Source organism: Octopus bimaculoides, chromosome 4, assembly GCF_046866305.1.
Source record: "Octopus bimaculoides isolate indiv1 chromosome 4, ASM4686630v1, whole genome shotgun sequence".
In the NCBI taxonomy this organism is placed as follows: Eukaryota; Metazoa; Mollusca; class Cephalopoda; order Octopoda; family Octopodidae; genus Octopus; species Octopus bimaculoides.
The window spans coordinates 53,588,312-53,604,719 of NC_142931.1; the positions used below are offsets into that span (position 1 = coordinate 53,588,312).

The 16,408-nt window shown below is 34.4% G+C and overlaps 1 protein-coding gene across 9 annotated transcripts in view; it reads left to right on the plus strand.

Annotated features, from left to right (window-relative positions):
• Nucleotides 1–16,408, plus strand: part of LOC106871826 (uncharacterized) — a 128,348-nt gene that overhangs the window by 93,262 nt on the left and 18,678 nt on the right. For all 9 annotated transcript variants that reach the window (XM_089350757.1, XM_089350753.1, XM_089350758.1 and 6 more), the window contains 9 exons: nt 6,689–6,792; nt 7,421–7,538; nt 7,640–7,695; nt 9,792–9,865; nt 10,653–10,749; nt 12,992–13,077; nt 13,811–13,872; nt 14,318–14,382; nt 14,475–14,631. In XM_089350757.1, the coding sequence (XP_089206883.1) occupies nt 6,689–6,792; nt 7,421–7,538; nt 7,640–7,695; nt 9,792–9,865; nt 10,653–10,749; nt 12,992–13,077; nt 13,811–13,872; nt 14,318–14,382; nt 14,475–14,631 (819 nt within the window). The remainder of the gene's footprint in view (nt 1–6,688; nt 6,793–7,420; nt 7,539–7,639; nt 7,696–9,791; nt 9,866–10,652; nt 10,750–12,991; nt 13,078–13,810; nt 13,873–14,317; nt 14,383–14,474; nt 14,632–16,408) is intronic.

Below are 16,408 nucleotides of genomic sequence, written 5' to 3' on the forward strand. Positions count from 1 at the left end.
TCTTCTGCTATAGCCCTGGGCCAGCCAAATCCTTGTTGTCTGTGGATTTGGGAGACAGAAACTGAAAGAATCCTGTCATGTTTGTGTGTGTATGTTTGTGTCTCTTTGTCTTGCCATTGCAATGATAGTTGTAAATGATTGTCTCTATCATACAAGCAGTATCATTTATTTCCAATAAACTGTGACAACATATCTGGCCATTGGGAAATATTACCTTGCTTGGAAACAGGTGAGAGTTGGGGATAGGAAGGGCATCTGGCCATAGAAAATTTGCCTCAATAAGTTCCATCCAATCCATACAAGCATGGAAAAGTGGATGTTAAACTGATAATTATGATATTGACCAGATCTACAGTAGTAAGGTCCATTAACATGAAATGTTTCTTGATGTTATTCTATATCAAAGATCAGCAACTTTTTTTTTTCAATGGCCCACTTTTGATCCCTCACCCCACCCCATTTAACCATAGACCACTTGTATATCATATCTTATATAGAGAAATAGCCCTGCATGTCCTCTCCATCTTTCCCATCATGGCAATGCTTATTCTTTTATTTGTTTCAGTCATTTGACTGTGGCCATGCTGGAGCACCGCCTTTAGTTGAACAAATCGACTCCAGGACTTATTCTATGTAAGCCTAGTACTTATCCTATCGGTCTCTTTTGCCGAACTGCTAAGTTATGGGGACGTAAGCACACCAGCATTGGTTGTCAAGTGAGGGGGGGAACACACACACATACATATATGAGGGCTTCTTTCAGTTTCTGTCTACCAAATCCACTCACAAGGATTTGGTCAACCTGAGGCTCTAATACAAGACACTTGCCCAAGGTGCCACACAGTGGGACTGAACCTGGAATCATGTGGTCGGTAAGCAAGCTACTTACCATAGCCACTCCTGCACCTATATGTAAGCAAAAATTCAATGTTTTGTAGCACAAAAGACTTTATAAAAGCTATCATAAATACATTAAATTTAAATAAATTTTAGAAAAAGTTTGATTCCCACAGAGAATATCTCAGTGTCCCTCTGTTACTGACCACTGTTCTGTATTAATCTTACTTCATTTATGAGTTACTATCTATTATGGAAACTGTTGATCTGTAGCATGTTTGGTAGTCTCATTATCAGGTTCAATGAAGTTGCTAACCTTACCACAAATAGGGCCTAATGGCAAAATGGTATTGCTAAAATGTTATTGCCAACATTTCTTATGCTGTGCACTAACCCTTATGGAAAAGAAGAAGGTGTCGAAAAGTTATGTGACAAGGAACTACCATACTTCTCTCTACGTTAAAAAGTGATTTATAGTCCTTTAATCAGATTACCACAAAACGTCTTGTATTTTTGTATTGACTTCCCATTAACTTGTTCAGTGCACAAACAAGGAACCTTGTCCCCCACTGCGCAAGACCACCACAGTCAACAGATACGAGATGGCGTCCCCTAACACCTGCACAGTCATCACACCAATATTTTTACTAAATATTGGGGGCCTGTTGCATTATAATAAAAGCAAAATTTCTTTCCTGAGAGATCTTGCTGCATGCAGTCAAGCCTTATGCATAGCACTTGTGGAAACTCACCTCAGCCCTCATGTAGAGGATGCAGAAGTACACGTACCAAAATATGCCAGACTGCGAACAGACAGAAGGAAAATGAGTCATGGTGGAGTTGCTGTGTACATCCATGAATACCCACACCCCAGGTCTTACTGTCATACTCAAATTCGGTATGTGACACTCTAATTGTATACATAAGACAACATAATATAGTCATATGCAATACATATTGCCCACCGGATGCTCCAAACCACATAGGCAAGTTTGAAGATTGCCTCACAAGAATTAAAGAAATCCTCATGAAACTGGAACACCACATGACCATATTTCTTATGGGTGATTTCAGCTTCCCCAATGTCAAATGGCCTGAAGGTCTCATACTCTCAGGAATGACTCATTGCAAGCAAGCACAGGTGGAGTCCCTGCCTTATTCCTGGAGCAAGCTGTACTCAGGCCAACTAGGGCAAGATCTCTGCTTTACGAACAATATGGACTTCATTCATGATGTGAAAGTGACACTGACATTAGTCTCGGATCACAACATAATAGAGCTGTCTATGTTTGGGCCGAAAGTAACCAGAGACATACAGCCTAAAGGAAGCACCCAAAATCTCTCCAATCTGAACTTCCACAAAGCAGACTGGAAATTGATCCAAAAATAGATCCTCAGAGAGGACTGGCCGAAATGTCTCTCCACACCAGACATTGACATGAAACTAGAATGTTTCATGTCTGTTGTGCAAGCCATATGCCAGAAATATGTTCCAGAGCACAAGGCCAAAACAAATAGGAACAAGATTCCAAGGGAGAGGAAGATCCTCATGAGACGATGGACGAAGGTTGCAAATCAACTCAACCAACATCCCAAAAATAGCCATCCAACCCATGCCAGCATGGAAAACGGATGTTAAATGTTCTTGTTGATGATTATGGTAATATGACAAAATTATTTTTCAGGAAGTATGTCTCCAATTTTCTGTGTTCTTATGAGTTAAATGATGATGAAATAAGAATACTTTATTTTGACATTTGTCTTTTTTTAGTTGGCAATTTATTTCTGCTTCCTTTTCCTAAAAACATTTCCTAAATTTCTTACAAGTTCCTTTGAAAGAACAAAGAATATTTTGTTTCTTTACTTGCACTGAGTATTCTTTTCATTTGAGAAATGGTTGTAGAAGTGATGCTAATTTTTAAAATCTAGTTATCTTAATTTTTGTCTTTTCTGTGTGTTTCCTTCTTTTGTTGTGAAGTAGAAGAATTTCTTAAATCAGTATTAACTAGGTTTGAAATTAAAGAGTAAAGCAGACCAGCATACAGCCAGTTAAATTGTATGAAAATAGATTGCCAGCAAAATGTTTAATGTTACTACATACTACTATTATCATAAAAACAGATATTATTGTAAGGATTGTGTTGTTATACTAGAAGAACCAAATGTTCAGTCCATATAGTATTACCATAATCATGCTTGTAAGCTTGGCTTCTTTGAATTTGAGAAAGAGTCTTAATCTAACCGTTTAAAAATTGAATCTATAACTCCTATCACAATAAGGACTTTTCTTAGAAAAACACAGGATCTAAAACTTGCCCATACATTTTGATAAACTTTTTTTTTATCCTTATGTTTGATGAATTTGAATATGTTTTTTCATTTTTACAAAATGTTGTCTGTATAATCTTATCAGACATTTCATTCCACTATAACTACTCCCTTTGAAATTGATAATTAAAATCACTTTCATATATTTTATTACTGTTCATGATAATCATTTATATTGTAAAATTTCAAGAATATTTCCTAACATGCTTGTTTAAAAAATTTTTTTAATATTTTTCTTTCAAGCCAACAATAGTTAAATTCACTTTTGAAAAAGTTTTATATAATAATAATTAGTAATTCAGAATGTCTTTTAAACTTAATTTTTGACAAATTAACAAAATAATTAAATCATAGTACTTAAAAATTAACAATATGTGTAAATTAGTCAAATGAAAGTTGATTACAGAAATCTAAAATGTATCATCAATTTTATATCCCTGCTTGCATGGGTTTGGATGGGTCTATTTTAACACAGTGTCTTGATATGCATCACATGTCTGTACCAGCACAGTCTTGTCTCTTGCATGCTATATTTAATTCCCTTTACACTTATCTCTCTTTTTCTCTTAAGCAGTATCGTTTATGTACACTAACATTACACACCCAACAGAGCATGTTCACCTTATTTCTTTGCAGCCTTTTCAAATTCTCTGCATTGAATATCTATGTTTTACTTGAGCCCAAGCTTCGTTTTTACATTTTGAAATTCTTTCTCTGATTCTTCAGCAAAACTAGACCATTGGTATGCAGGCGTTCTCATGGATAGCCAGTCTTAAATTCCTTTGTTATGACAGAAAACAAGAGAGACTGAGAACTGAGGCCTGTGAACTCCTACCTGTATGCTATATTCCTCAAAGAACTCATAACTAATTCTCATCTTGTTAACAGTATCTTTATATATAATTTGCACAGCTCTCACAAGCCTTTCTTCTACATAGTTCTTTTTAGCAACCATCAGACAACAGAGCATGTTACCCTGTCAAACACTTCCACGAGGTCAATGAATGCTATAGGTTGTAGCTTACTTTGTCTGACTATGAAGAAGGCATCAATAGTGCCCTGTCTAGTTATGAACCCAAACCATATTTCATTTCATCTAAGTTCATTCTCTTCTTCATCACTTGTGCTATTATCTTTCTGTTACTTTCATAACCTAGTCTCTCAATTTGTTGCCTCTATAGTTGCCTTTTTTTTCTTAAACATTTGTGAGGACTTTGTACTACTTGATTAACCATGCAATCTCACTGACTATCCATTACACTTTCCGTTTTTCCATGTCCTTAATTACACTTTTGATTATATATTTGTCAACGTCAAAGCTGGTCCCTCTCTTCCTTCAAGGCAACTGTGTAATCATACTGTATGCACATTTATCCCAACAACTTCTTGATACACACAGACACCCTGCTTTGGACTTGAAAGCAATGATGTCTCTGATCTTGTCTCAGAACATTAACAAACCTCTTACTTTCTCTCATTCTCCTTGCTAAAGATAACTGATGTTTAGCTTCTTTACTTGTTACCTGGTAATGTTTCTTGCTCCTTATCCTTTCTTCCAATCTTTTCAGATCCTACCATCAAGTCACTTTCTTTCTGAATAGAACCTTGCTTTATCCAAAGATCTGCTTTGAGATTCACAGCAGGTTGTTTTGAAGAAACTCCCCTTTGTCCTTATAAGTCTCTGTCTCTACCTCCTTCTCATCATCCACACCAATTAGTATTTCTTTGCATCTACATCTAGATGAGGGATGTTTCAACTTCCATCACTTCCTTCTCCAAGTTGTCCTGTATCGCTGAGTCTGTCTAGCACTGAGCCCAAGATCACTGATCACTTGTCCTTGTTGAGTAGCACATTCTTCACCAGGAAAAGACTTAGTATTCACAGCTAGTTGTCTTTCACACCCCCTAATGACTTTAGTCTACCTGGTTTTCATATTTGACTTATTGGTAAGTTATGAGATGACTGGTCAGTTTCTTGAGGTTGCTGTCATTTGTTACTAAGGTAGTTTGCAAGAGAAACTTATTGAAACGATCCTTTTACTGGTCTGTCAGTCCTGATTGTGTTGCATATGGAGGGTAACTGTTTTGCTGTCATGTTATCTATGTTGTGTCTAAGCTTAATTATTCTACTACATACTTTGATTACTTCACTGACTTCAATTTCTCTACCAGTAATATGCCTACACCACCCACTTCAATGTTTTTACCCTCCCAGAAGAATTTATACCCCTAATCTATGGTCAAGTGCCAGGAAGAGCATCTGGCCATAGAAAATCTATAGACACTTTTTCACACTGGAAAAGTAAGTGTTAAAATGATATTCCTTGCCTTTGAGGGATCTGCCTGAAGTATCTTTCCATCTATTTTTTTTTTTTTTCTGAAGTTTTGTGTCTGATAGGAAGAAGGGAGTTTCTAATGGAGGACGGGTGGTTTGATGTCTGTTGCTTTTCTCCTAAAACTTAAATATAGGGAAAATGATTTTTTTGTACAAAAAATCTTGTTATAATATTATTTTGTATTTATTATGAATATTCTGAAGGTTTACTACAGAAATTTTAAATGATATACAATGTCAATAGTTAACCTGTATATGATATTGTCTCCTGAAAAGCTGTTCAATTAGCAATAGTTGTAGAGCAGTTGAGATACTGGCAATTGGTTTGATTTATAGTAAATGCTAATCAAGCTGAATTCTGAAAATCGACAATGTATATTTGGGTTTTGCTTCAAAATTGTTTGCATGTAATGTCTCTTAACATTAAATCATTATATATAATTCAATTATAAATTAGGTTTTTTAGTTAAACTTTTTCATTTCTCTAATTTTATTTTATTAAAAAGGAAAATCTCATTCAATTTTCTATCAACAATAAAATGTAAATACTAATAAATCATTCTGACATTTTCTTTTATAGTGTTTTTTATTGTTTTTTTTTTGTTTGTTTGTTTTTTCAAATATATGACATTTACATTGAGAAATATCTTTAATATATTGTGAATGTTTTTTTTCCCTGTTTCAATTCATTTTATATTATTTAAATAAAGTTTTATTTAATTCCAATACTGTCATATTTTGAAATATCTTTAATTAATTGTAGTACATGTTATACTATCTTTGTTATTTTTTGGATCTAAAAATTACTCTCAATTTTTTTCTTTTTTTTTTTTTTGTTAATATAAAAGTCTTATTAATTAAAAAAATAGTTATATCTTATTCTTTTTCTTTTGTAAAAATTCACAATATTTGGAAGTTGTGACCTATAAGATCCACAAATTAATTTTCTTAATCATTAAAATGAAGTGGGGAAAATATTTATAATTTTTATAAGAAAAAGTTAAAACAATTCATTCTTATGGTGATATGTTTATAGATGAGTAGTTACATACAAATTATGTTACTATACTAAGTAAAGTTACATGAAGACTTTTTTTTTTAATTTCATTAAGGCATTTAACATTTTTAAATTGAAACATTGTATTACTTGTATAAAATTATTCTTAATTAATTTTTGTTATATTTTAGAAACTGGCTGAATTATCTGAAGTCCTTCAACATCGAGAGAATAAGCTTGTTCAGATGAGCCGAGAAAATAACGATCTTTTAGAAACAAACAGCATACTTCGGAAGTAAGTCTCTGATTAGACTGGTGCATTTAGAACTGTAGAAACCTTGGAATTTATACATAAATATTATTTTGCTTATATCATTATCATCATCATCTTTTAACATCCACTCTCCATACTAGCATGGGTTGGACAGTTTGACTGGGGACTGGTGAACCAGGTGGCTACACCAGACTCCAATCTGATTTGGCAGAGTTTCTACAGCTGGATGCCCTTCCTAATGCCAACCACTCCGAGAGTGTAGTGGGTGCTTTTTACGTGCCACCGGTATGAGGGCCAGTCCACTCAATAATTAGGAGTCAGTCCTTCCTAATTATTGAATTAATTACCTATTGAACAGAAACAAAACTTAACCCTTTCGCATTCAGATTACTCTGTCAAATGTAATGGTTATTTATTCACAATATTTCGAACTAATCATGGCTTACTTCATAGATTTGAGGTTTCAGCGATGTCATTGTTTATTTTTAGAATAACATTGCAGCATAAGTGGGAAAGGCTGGTTCTAGCCAGTTTTAACATAAAAGAGGTAGAATATTTAGACTTTGTATAACTGCTTTAAATGCCAAAGAGTTATATAATCAACAACAACTAGATGTGAAAAATAAAATTAATAAATGTCTCATTTTAGCCAATTACAGCAGTCTGAAGAGATTCGGGAAACAGAACAAGCTGACATCCATATTCTCACAGAAGAGTTTACAGAACGGTTAGCAGAATCAGAAAAGAAAATACAGACTGTACTCAGAGTATGTTCTCTTTTTTTTTTTGTTTTACTTTAAAGAAAATTCCAAATCTAGCTTTTCTTTCTAAATCCTGTCTTTGTAACTTGTGATTATTCTGATTTTAGGAGAAAGAGAGTTTGAAGAAACAGCTACAGAAAACTATTGAGGAAAACACTCAAAAGTAAGGAAATTTGATGATGTTGTCTTTTATCTTTTACTTGTTTCAGTCGTTAGACTGAAGCTATGCTGAGTTACCACCTTGAAAGGTTTAGTCAAACAAATTGAACCCAAGTACTCATTTTTTTTTTATTTTGAGCCTGGTACTTATTCTATCAATCTCTTTTTGCCAAACTGCTTAAGTTACAGGGGATGAAAACAAACCAACACCAGTTAGGTGGTGGAGGGAACAAACACACACACACACACACACACACACATGACAGGCTTCTTCCTGTTACTATGTATCAGATCCACTCACAAGGCTTTGGCCTGTCCAAGATTAATAGCAGAAGACACTTACCCAAAGTGCCATGCAAGGAAACTGAATCCAGGACCATATGGTTGGGAAGCAAACTTACCACACAGCCATGCCTACTTCCATAGAAAACACTAGCTCAAGGTGCAACATAGCAGGACTGAGCCTGGAGCCATGTGGTTGAGAAGCGAACATCTTACCAAAAAAGCATACCTGATATAACACATATTTAGTTACTTGTTTTATTTCATATATTATTTCGTAATATAATATTATAAAGCCCCACAAAGCTTTATCATAAACATGCAACCTGGTTACTGATATAGTTCCTCTTCATCAATTTCTGATACTGATATAGTCTCAATGAGTAATTTATAGATGTATAGTTTTGATGCTTGAAAACAGTGGTTCTCAACCAGAATCCATATGGTCCTTAGGGGTCCACAAATTTTGTTGCTAAAATTTATCTGCAGGCGTGGCTGTGTGGTAAGAAGCTTGCTTCCCAACCACATGGGTTTGGGTTCATTTCCACTGTGCAGCACCTTGGGCAAGTGTCTTCAGCTATAGCTTCAGGCTGATCAAAGCCTTGTGAGTGGATTTGGTAGACAGAAACTGAAAGAAGCCCATTGCGTATATATATATATATATGTGTGTGTGTGTGCGTGTGCGTGTCTTTGTGTCTGTGTTTGTCTCCGCCACCATTGCTTGATAACTGATGTTGGTGTATTTATGTCCCCGTAACTTCAGCAAAAGTGACTGATAGAATAAGTACTAGGCTTACAAAGAATAAGTCCTGGAGTCAATTTCTTCAACTAAAAAAATCGTTTAAGGCAGTGCTCCAGCATGGCCGCAGTCAAATGACTGAAACAAAAGAATAAAAGAATAAATTGCTTATACTTTTATAATGCACAAAAAAGTATTTTAACAATTTTTTTTAAACATTGAATGGCTAGACAGGTCCATCTGAGTAAAATAGAAATCAAAGGGTTCCGTAGGTTAAAAAAAATGGTTGAGAAACATTTTTTTAAAGTATAAAATATAAAATTAAAATAAAAGTGAATATAACAGGTTTTCATCATCATTATCATTTTAACTGCCCCAGTGAATTCAGATGGAATTCATTGAGGCAGACTTTCTACAGCCAGATGCCCATCCTGTCACCAACCCTCATTTGTTTCCAAGCAAGGTAATGTTCTCTCATGACTGAACAGATTCTCATATAAGGTTGGGAAATAATGATGCTGGTTATATGACTGACACTCATTTACAACTGTCATGTGTTGTCAAGATGTGAAGGCATATCTCTCTCTCTCTGACTCTCACATGCTCACACACACACATCCATCCTTATATACATGCACACATACATACATATATCATCATCATCATCATCATCATCGTTTAACGTCCGCTCACCATGCTAGCATGGGTTGGACGATTTGACTGAGGACTGGTGAAACCGGATGGCAACACCAGGCTCCAATCTAATTTGGCAGAGTTTCTACAGCTGGATGCCCTTCCTAACGCCAACCACTCAGAGAGTGCTATTAGGAATCAAACTTCTTAAACCACAAAACCATGCATGCACATAGTCATGTGTGGTGTGCACATGTATTTTTTAACGGCTGTTGTGACACTTCTAGGATATAATTGTCTTAATTTCTTAATTTCAACACATTTGATCTCTGATCAGTCACTAGCCAAACAAAATGAACTTTGAAAGAAATGTAATTTTATCTCAAATATGTTAACTCTAATAATAAGTGTTCAATCAATGTTTGTGTTATTCCTTATATTTTCAGCAAATCATTGGACTCCTCATATAAAGAAATTCTGGATGAAAAAGACAACCAAATAGCTGAACTTTTGCACGAAGGTAAATACTATTGTTTAATAAGAAAATCCAGTAATCAGGTTTTATTCTGTGTATGCAATAAAACTTGAAAATTTCAATTATGGTTTGAGTCTATTAATTAAAGTGTCTGATAATCTTGGTGTGTTTAAAATTCATAACTGTTAAATCCCAAGGGGCCATGATTTGTAATGAAAATACAAGAGAAGCATTTGTAAACGACGACGACGACGACGAATGCTGGTGCAATTTTGGCGCATAAAAATATAGAATAAAAACCAAAAGAAAAACATCATCTGGCCCATTTAGTATGCAGTGCAAAGATATCCCGTTGCAAAATCTGTGACACACTAAAGAATAGATGGAGTGAAGTTGTAAAAGACATGCTAAGAACACATGACATTCCTCCTCTCCAGTGATTTAACTCTTTAGCATTCAGATTACTCTGTCAAATGTAATGCTTATTGTCTAACATTGTTTTGAATTAATCATGCATTATCTCATAGCTTTAAGAGTCCAATGATGTGATTGTTTATTTTTAGAATGACATTGTAGGATAGGTGTGAGAGGCAGAATCTGGCTGGTTTGAACATAAAATAGGTCAAATATTTGGGCTGGATATGGCTGGTTTAAATGCTCAAAGATTAAGCTTGTACTGGACAGGAAGTCTCTTTCTCCAATGATGCTACACATAATAAATAGATTGGAAAATGAGAGAAGAATCATTTTTTCTACTTGACTAAATGATAGTTTATTGAAGCAATTATGCCAAAAAGAAAATTACAATTCCATATTACTTTAATGTTTCCAGGTGAGAAATTGTCGAAACAACAACTTCAGAGTAATAACATTATTAAAAAATTACGAACAAAAGAAAAAGAAAATGATTCTCTCATTGCTTCACAAAAGTAAGTTTTTTTTAACTATATTTATATCTTGTGTGTATACTTAGATATCTGACTAGTACAGTTGAGTTTAGAGCTGCACATAGATTGTCATCATCCAGTATAGTGCTTTGGTTACTATTATGCTTAGTAATATTATTGGTGGCAATATACATAGTGAATGTAGGAGATGTGATCAACACAAATTTATATCATTTACTGTCTATGTATGCTTCATTGTTCTGTTTGTTGGAACCACAATATTTGATGTTCCATGTACAATTGAATGCTTAACAACTACAGATCATCAAAGTAACACTTTATTGCATTACATTACAGAGTACAAGTGATCAAATGATCTCAATAGTGAAACAAATGTAGGCAACAAATGATATAAACTTGTTATTATCATAATTCCTACTTTATTTATAAAATCAACCTCTTTGAAACCATTTTAGTAATGTCCATTACCATCATCATCATCATCATTTAATGGCTGTTTCCCATGGGTTGGATGACTTCACTGGAGCTGGTAAGCCCAGGGGCTGCACCAGGCTGTATTGTCTGTTTCGTCATGGTTTCTATGGCTGGATGCCTTTCCTAACACTAACCACTCAACAGAGTGTACTGGGTGCTTTTTATGTGACACCAATACCAATGCTTTTAACATGGCATTAGCATCAGTGCTTTTTATGTGACACCAGCACCAGTATCAGTTCTGCTGTGGCAGACCGACCTTGCGTGCAGCAATTCCTTTGATAAAATACACTAGTGTAAATGGAATGCATATAATTTTATTTTTACAGTTAACATTTTGTGTTTAGAGTGTCAACTTGGTTGTGAATTCAAGCTTTGCTTTTTGTTGCCATTGAATTTTGACGGTTGAGGAAAGAATCACATAAACACGGATTGAATGGTTCTTTAAATTTGAAGAATATCTTCCTAATTTTTTTTTTTTGAATAGAGATGTTTTATAGCTAGATACACTTTATACAATCTATTCAATAACTCATGAAATCTTATCTGTTTACAATATGTTTGGGTATAATAAAGAAGAACAGGTGTATCAATTATATTGTGTAACAAAGTTAAAACATTTTTTTGTCTTTGGTCACTAAGTGTTATTTCCTATTTGCTTCTATCTAGAAATCAAAGGAAATTACTACTATTCCCTTCAAACTTTGTTTTTGTGACCAGATCATCAATGTTTGAAACTGACCTATTTTCCATTACATTTCATTGCTGAGTTGCTGAAGCAGAAATATCATTATAGCAAATATTCTGCTCAATTCCACAGATTTCCTTGTCAGTTGCTTGACCATAACTACTTGAGCATGGCCCTTAGTGGCTGACAATATATGATCATGAGCAGGAGTAGTGGGGGAGCATCATAGCTGTGTATTGAGATGGACTCTTGGGGGTTTGAATAAATGTAAACAAAAGCAAAGTTTAAAGGAAATATTAGCCATTTTTCATACTTTCTAGGGGTGAGCAAATAGGAAATAACAGTGGACAAAAATCATGTTACACAGTGACTCAATTAAGCAAGGAATATTATTCTGAAAGATTAGTCAAGGTATACTACTTAAAACTGTTAGGCAAAGAACATGCGACTGGCCACATTTATTGCAATGCTTGCTACAGACAGTAACTATTTTCTGAAGTAAGGAACATACTCTAACTGTTTAGTATCAGCTGGACGTAAACAAGATTATCATGAAGAAATCTTGTAAAGAGACTATTTACAACTAGAAGAGTTATTTACTATTAATATGGATAGGCTAGATAGAGAAAACTTACCCAACTTATTTGCTGGTAATGAAAAATGAATATAAAAATATTGGTTACTGAACTGGACTATCTCCAGAAGGATAAAAGCTAAACTTAGCCTTAACTACATTTGAACTCAGAATGGAAAGAGCCATACTAAAGAGAAAAATATTAAGGTCTTTATATTTCTTTTTTGTTAAATTTTGGAAAGATTTGAGACTGTTTGTTATTTGCATAATTTTTTCAGGGCAGTAGATTGGAGGAAATGTTAAAGCATTTGTTCCAGCTCTTTGCTTTCTGAATTCCACTGAGATCAACTTTGCCTTTTCATCCTTCTGGAGTCAATAAAATAAAGTACCGGTCAAGTATAACTAATTTCTCCTCCCCATGTAATATTGTGGTTTTGGGTTTATATAAGGATTATTATTGCATTTTTGTTTATTTTAATGTAAATGTTGCAGTTGATAAAGTATTTCTTTAACAATTCTATTTTTAGGAAAAAGCTTGAAGAATTAAAAACTGAATCAGATGATTTAAAGGCAGTTTTGGATTCTAATGAAGACACTGGAAAGAAACAGTCGGGTATGTCTTTCAGTAAAAGGAATGATACTAATAGAGTGTTTGTGGATTTTTTCAAAACTGAGTAATTTTAGATACTATTAAAACCAATTGAGAAGAAATGAGATTAAACTTTTCAAATGTTATTTCTGACAACATTTATTTTAATTGTTGATAGTTATTTATTATGTGGTAAATTATCGCATTTGTGATTTCTTGTGCTGTTTATTTTCAATTGCTTATTGAGAGATTTAATATATACATAGATGATGATGATGGTTAAAACAAGATACTTTCCTTCACAACCTTGCTACCAAGTAGGTGGCTGGTCAAAATTTACTCTAAATTAAAAAGAGAAAGAGAACAACATGCATGCATGTATACATAGGCACATATGCGTGCATGCATTATTCCAAGTGTTGACTGGTTGTTTGTATGTATCTTTGAGTTACCGTTATTTGATAAAAGCATCCAAGATTTATTTACCAGTAAATATGGTGAATAGAAAATCATTAGAAGTATGTTTTTTTTTAATTAGAAATGAGTAAACATTAAATGTTTCTGTCAGCATGAAATAAGTATGCGGTGGTGGTGGTAGTGGCAGCGGTGGCGAAAGCTATATGTATGGATGCACATTAAAAAATATATAAAATGTAAAGACAGATTTTTTTTTAGGTAGTGAATTTATGCAAATATACTATAAAACTGTATATTTTCTGAATATTAATATTTTTTTACTGGTATTTGTTTTACTTAGAAACTATTTCTAAACTGAATACTGCATTAGTGAAGCAAGAGAAAGAAGTAACAAAATTAAAGGTAAATTGATTATTCAAAAAAAAATATTGATAGAGGACATGCTACAATATGGACAGTATACTTAAGTGTACATCACTACTGATTGTAAATTTTACTGTATCCCAACACTATGTACATTTCACTTTACACCAACACTAATTTTATTGTACATCAGTACTTCAGTACTTACAGTACACTTTTAGGTACATTTTAACTGATTGTATATCATACATCAACACTTACAGTACACTTTTAGGTAAACTAGTACTGAAAGTATACTTTTACTGTACACCAATACAGAAAGTACATTTTCTGTGTGTTAACACTGACACTTTACGTTAGTACTGATAGTAAACTTCAATGTATATCAACACTACAGTATACTTTTATGTATACCGACATTGACAGAACATTTTTCTATCTGTTATGTTAAATATTAAGTTGTAAAATTTATGTTATATTTTAGAATGACTTGGATGAGAGCCAAGAGAAAGTTCGAGGCTTACAGGTTGCTTTAGACAACTCATATAAGTAAGTTTAGTAAATATTATCAGTGCCTTTTTTTTTCATTTCTAACCTATTTATTTGTGCAGTGTTTCACTAAGTTTATTTAATCTTCCTAGGGAAATTGCTGAACTCAACAAAACCAATGCTGCTCGTGACAGCAAAGTCCAGGAAGCTGTACTCAGTGCAGAACTTCAAGTCCGAGAAGAGTTCAATTACTCCATGGAAAAAGATCGTCAAAAGGCTAGACTTGAAAAAGAGTCTTTTATATGTCAAGTAAGAAAGAGAATTTTTATGTGCAATTTGTGATATCTATATATATATATATATGTTCTTGTCGGCACTCCATCCCTTACGACGTCGAGGGTTCCAGTTGATCCGATCAACGGAACAGCCTGCTCGTGAAATTAACGTGCAAGTGGCTGAGCACTCTACAGACACGTGTACCCTTAACGTAGTTCTTGGGGATATTCAGCGTGACACAGTGTGACAAGGCTGACCCTTTGAATTACAGGCACAACAGAAACGGGAAGTGAGAGTGAGAGAAAGTTGTGGTGAAAGAGTACAGCAGGGTTCGCCACCATCCCCTGCCGGAGCCTCGTGGAGCTTTAGGTGTTTTCGCTCAATAAACACTCACAACGCCTGGTCTGGGAATTGAAACCGTGATCCTGTGACCGCGAGACCTTTGCCCAAACCACTGGGCCATTGCACCTCCACTATATATATATATTGGTCAAATAGACTCAAGTACTTTGGTACTTATTAAGCTCCCATTTTATTAACTGGCTAATTCCTCTTTATTGTAAAGAGTAACACATAAATAAATACCATGCAGTATTTTTGCTTAGTGCACCTATTTAACAGCAATCTGTTGATATGTAGGTGTGTGTGTGTGTGTATGAATGATCCAAGGACCCAAGTGTAGGAAGTTGGTAAGATTCAAGCAGTGAGTAGCTGATATGGAGAACAAAAAGTGGACAGTATACAATAAGAAACAATAACAATTTATTGACATGAAGAGTTACATACTTTTTTCCATCAAAGTTGCTAAGAGATATATATAGCTTGCATTTTTATTTGTTCCACTCCTTCAATTCATGTATGTGTATATATCATCATCATCAAACGTCCTTTGTCTATGCTGGCATAGGTCAGATGGTTTGATCAGGGCTTGTAAGCTCGAAGGCTACACCATACTCCAGTTTGATTTGGCTGGATGCCCTTCCTAATGCCAACCACTCCAAGAGTGTAATGAGTGCTTTTATGTGCCACTGGCATAGGTGCCATTTGCATGACACCAGTATGCCATGACTGTGATGTGTGTGTGTGTGTAGATATATATACACATATGTATGTAATGTAATGTTCTAAATTCAAATCCTGTTAGTATAGACATTGGCGTTCATTATTCTGGAACTGATAAACTTAAGTAACCAGTCATGTACTAGGGTTCATTTAATCACCTGTACTCTACATCAAAATTTAGAGCTTATGCCAATCTTAGCAATCAATTATTTACATGTAATTAAAGTACAATCTCATATTTATTTTCTGAGCCACACCTGGCTGATTTTATTACAATTCAAGACTGTAAGAGTAAGAAGTTCATAAATATGTATGTCATACTTTGAAAATATTTAAACATTCTGACCTATATTTTGAGCGAGTAGTTTTATGCAAAGCATAAAATAAAACTGACATATTTTTATCGAAACAGATTTTCTACGGATGGATGCCCTTTCTGTCACACACCTTCACATATTTCCAAGCAAAGTAATATTTCCCCTTGGCCAGACATGTTCTTGCAGAATAATGGAAATGAATGACTCTGCTTATATAACTGTGTCAATCATTTACAACTTTTTCTCCCTCCCTCCCTCTCTCTTTCTCTTTCTCTTTCTCTCTCTCTCACACACACAGTTTACTGTTCTGTGAAGGCGCATGGCTCAGTGGTTAGCGCATCGGGCTCTCAGTCATGAGGTAGTGAGTTCAATTCCTAGACCAGGCTGTGTGTTGTGTTCTTGAGCAAGACACTTTATTTCACATTGCTCCA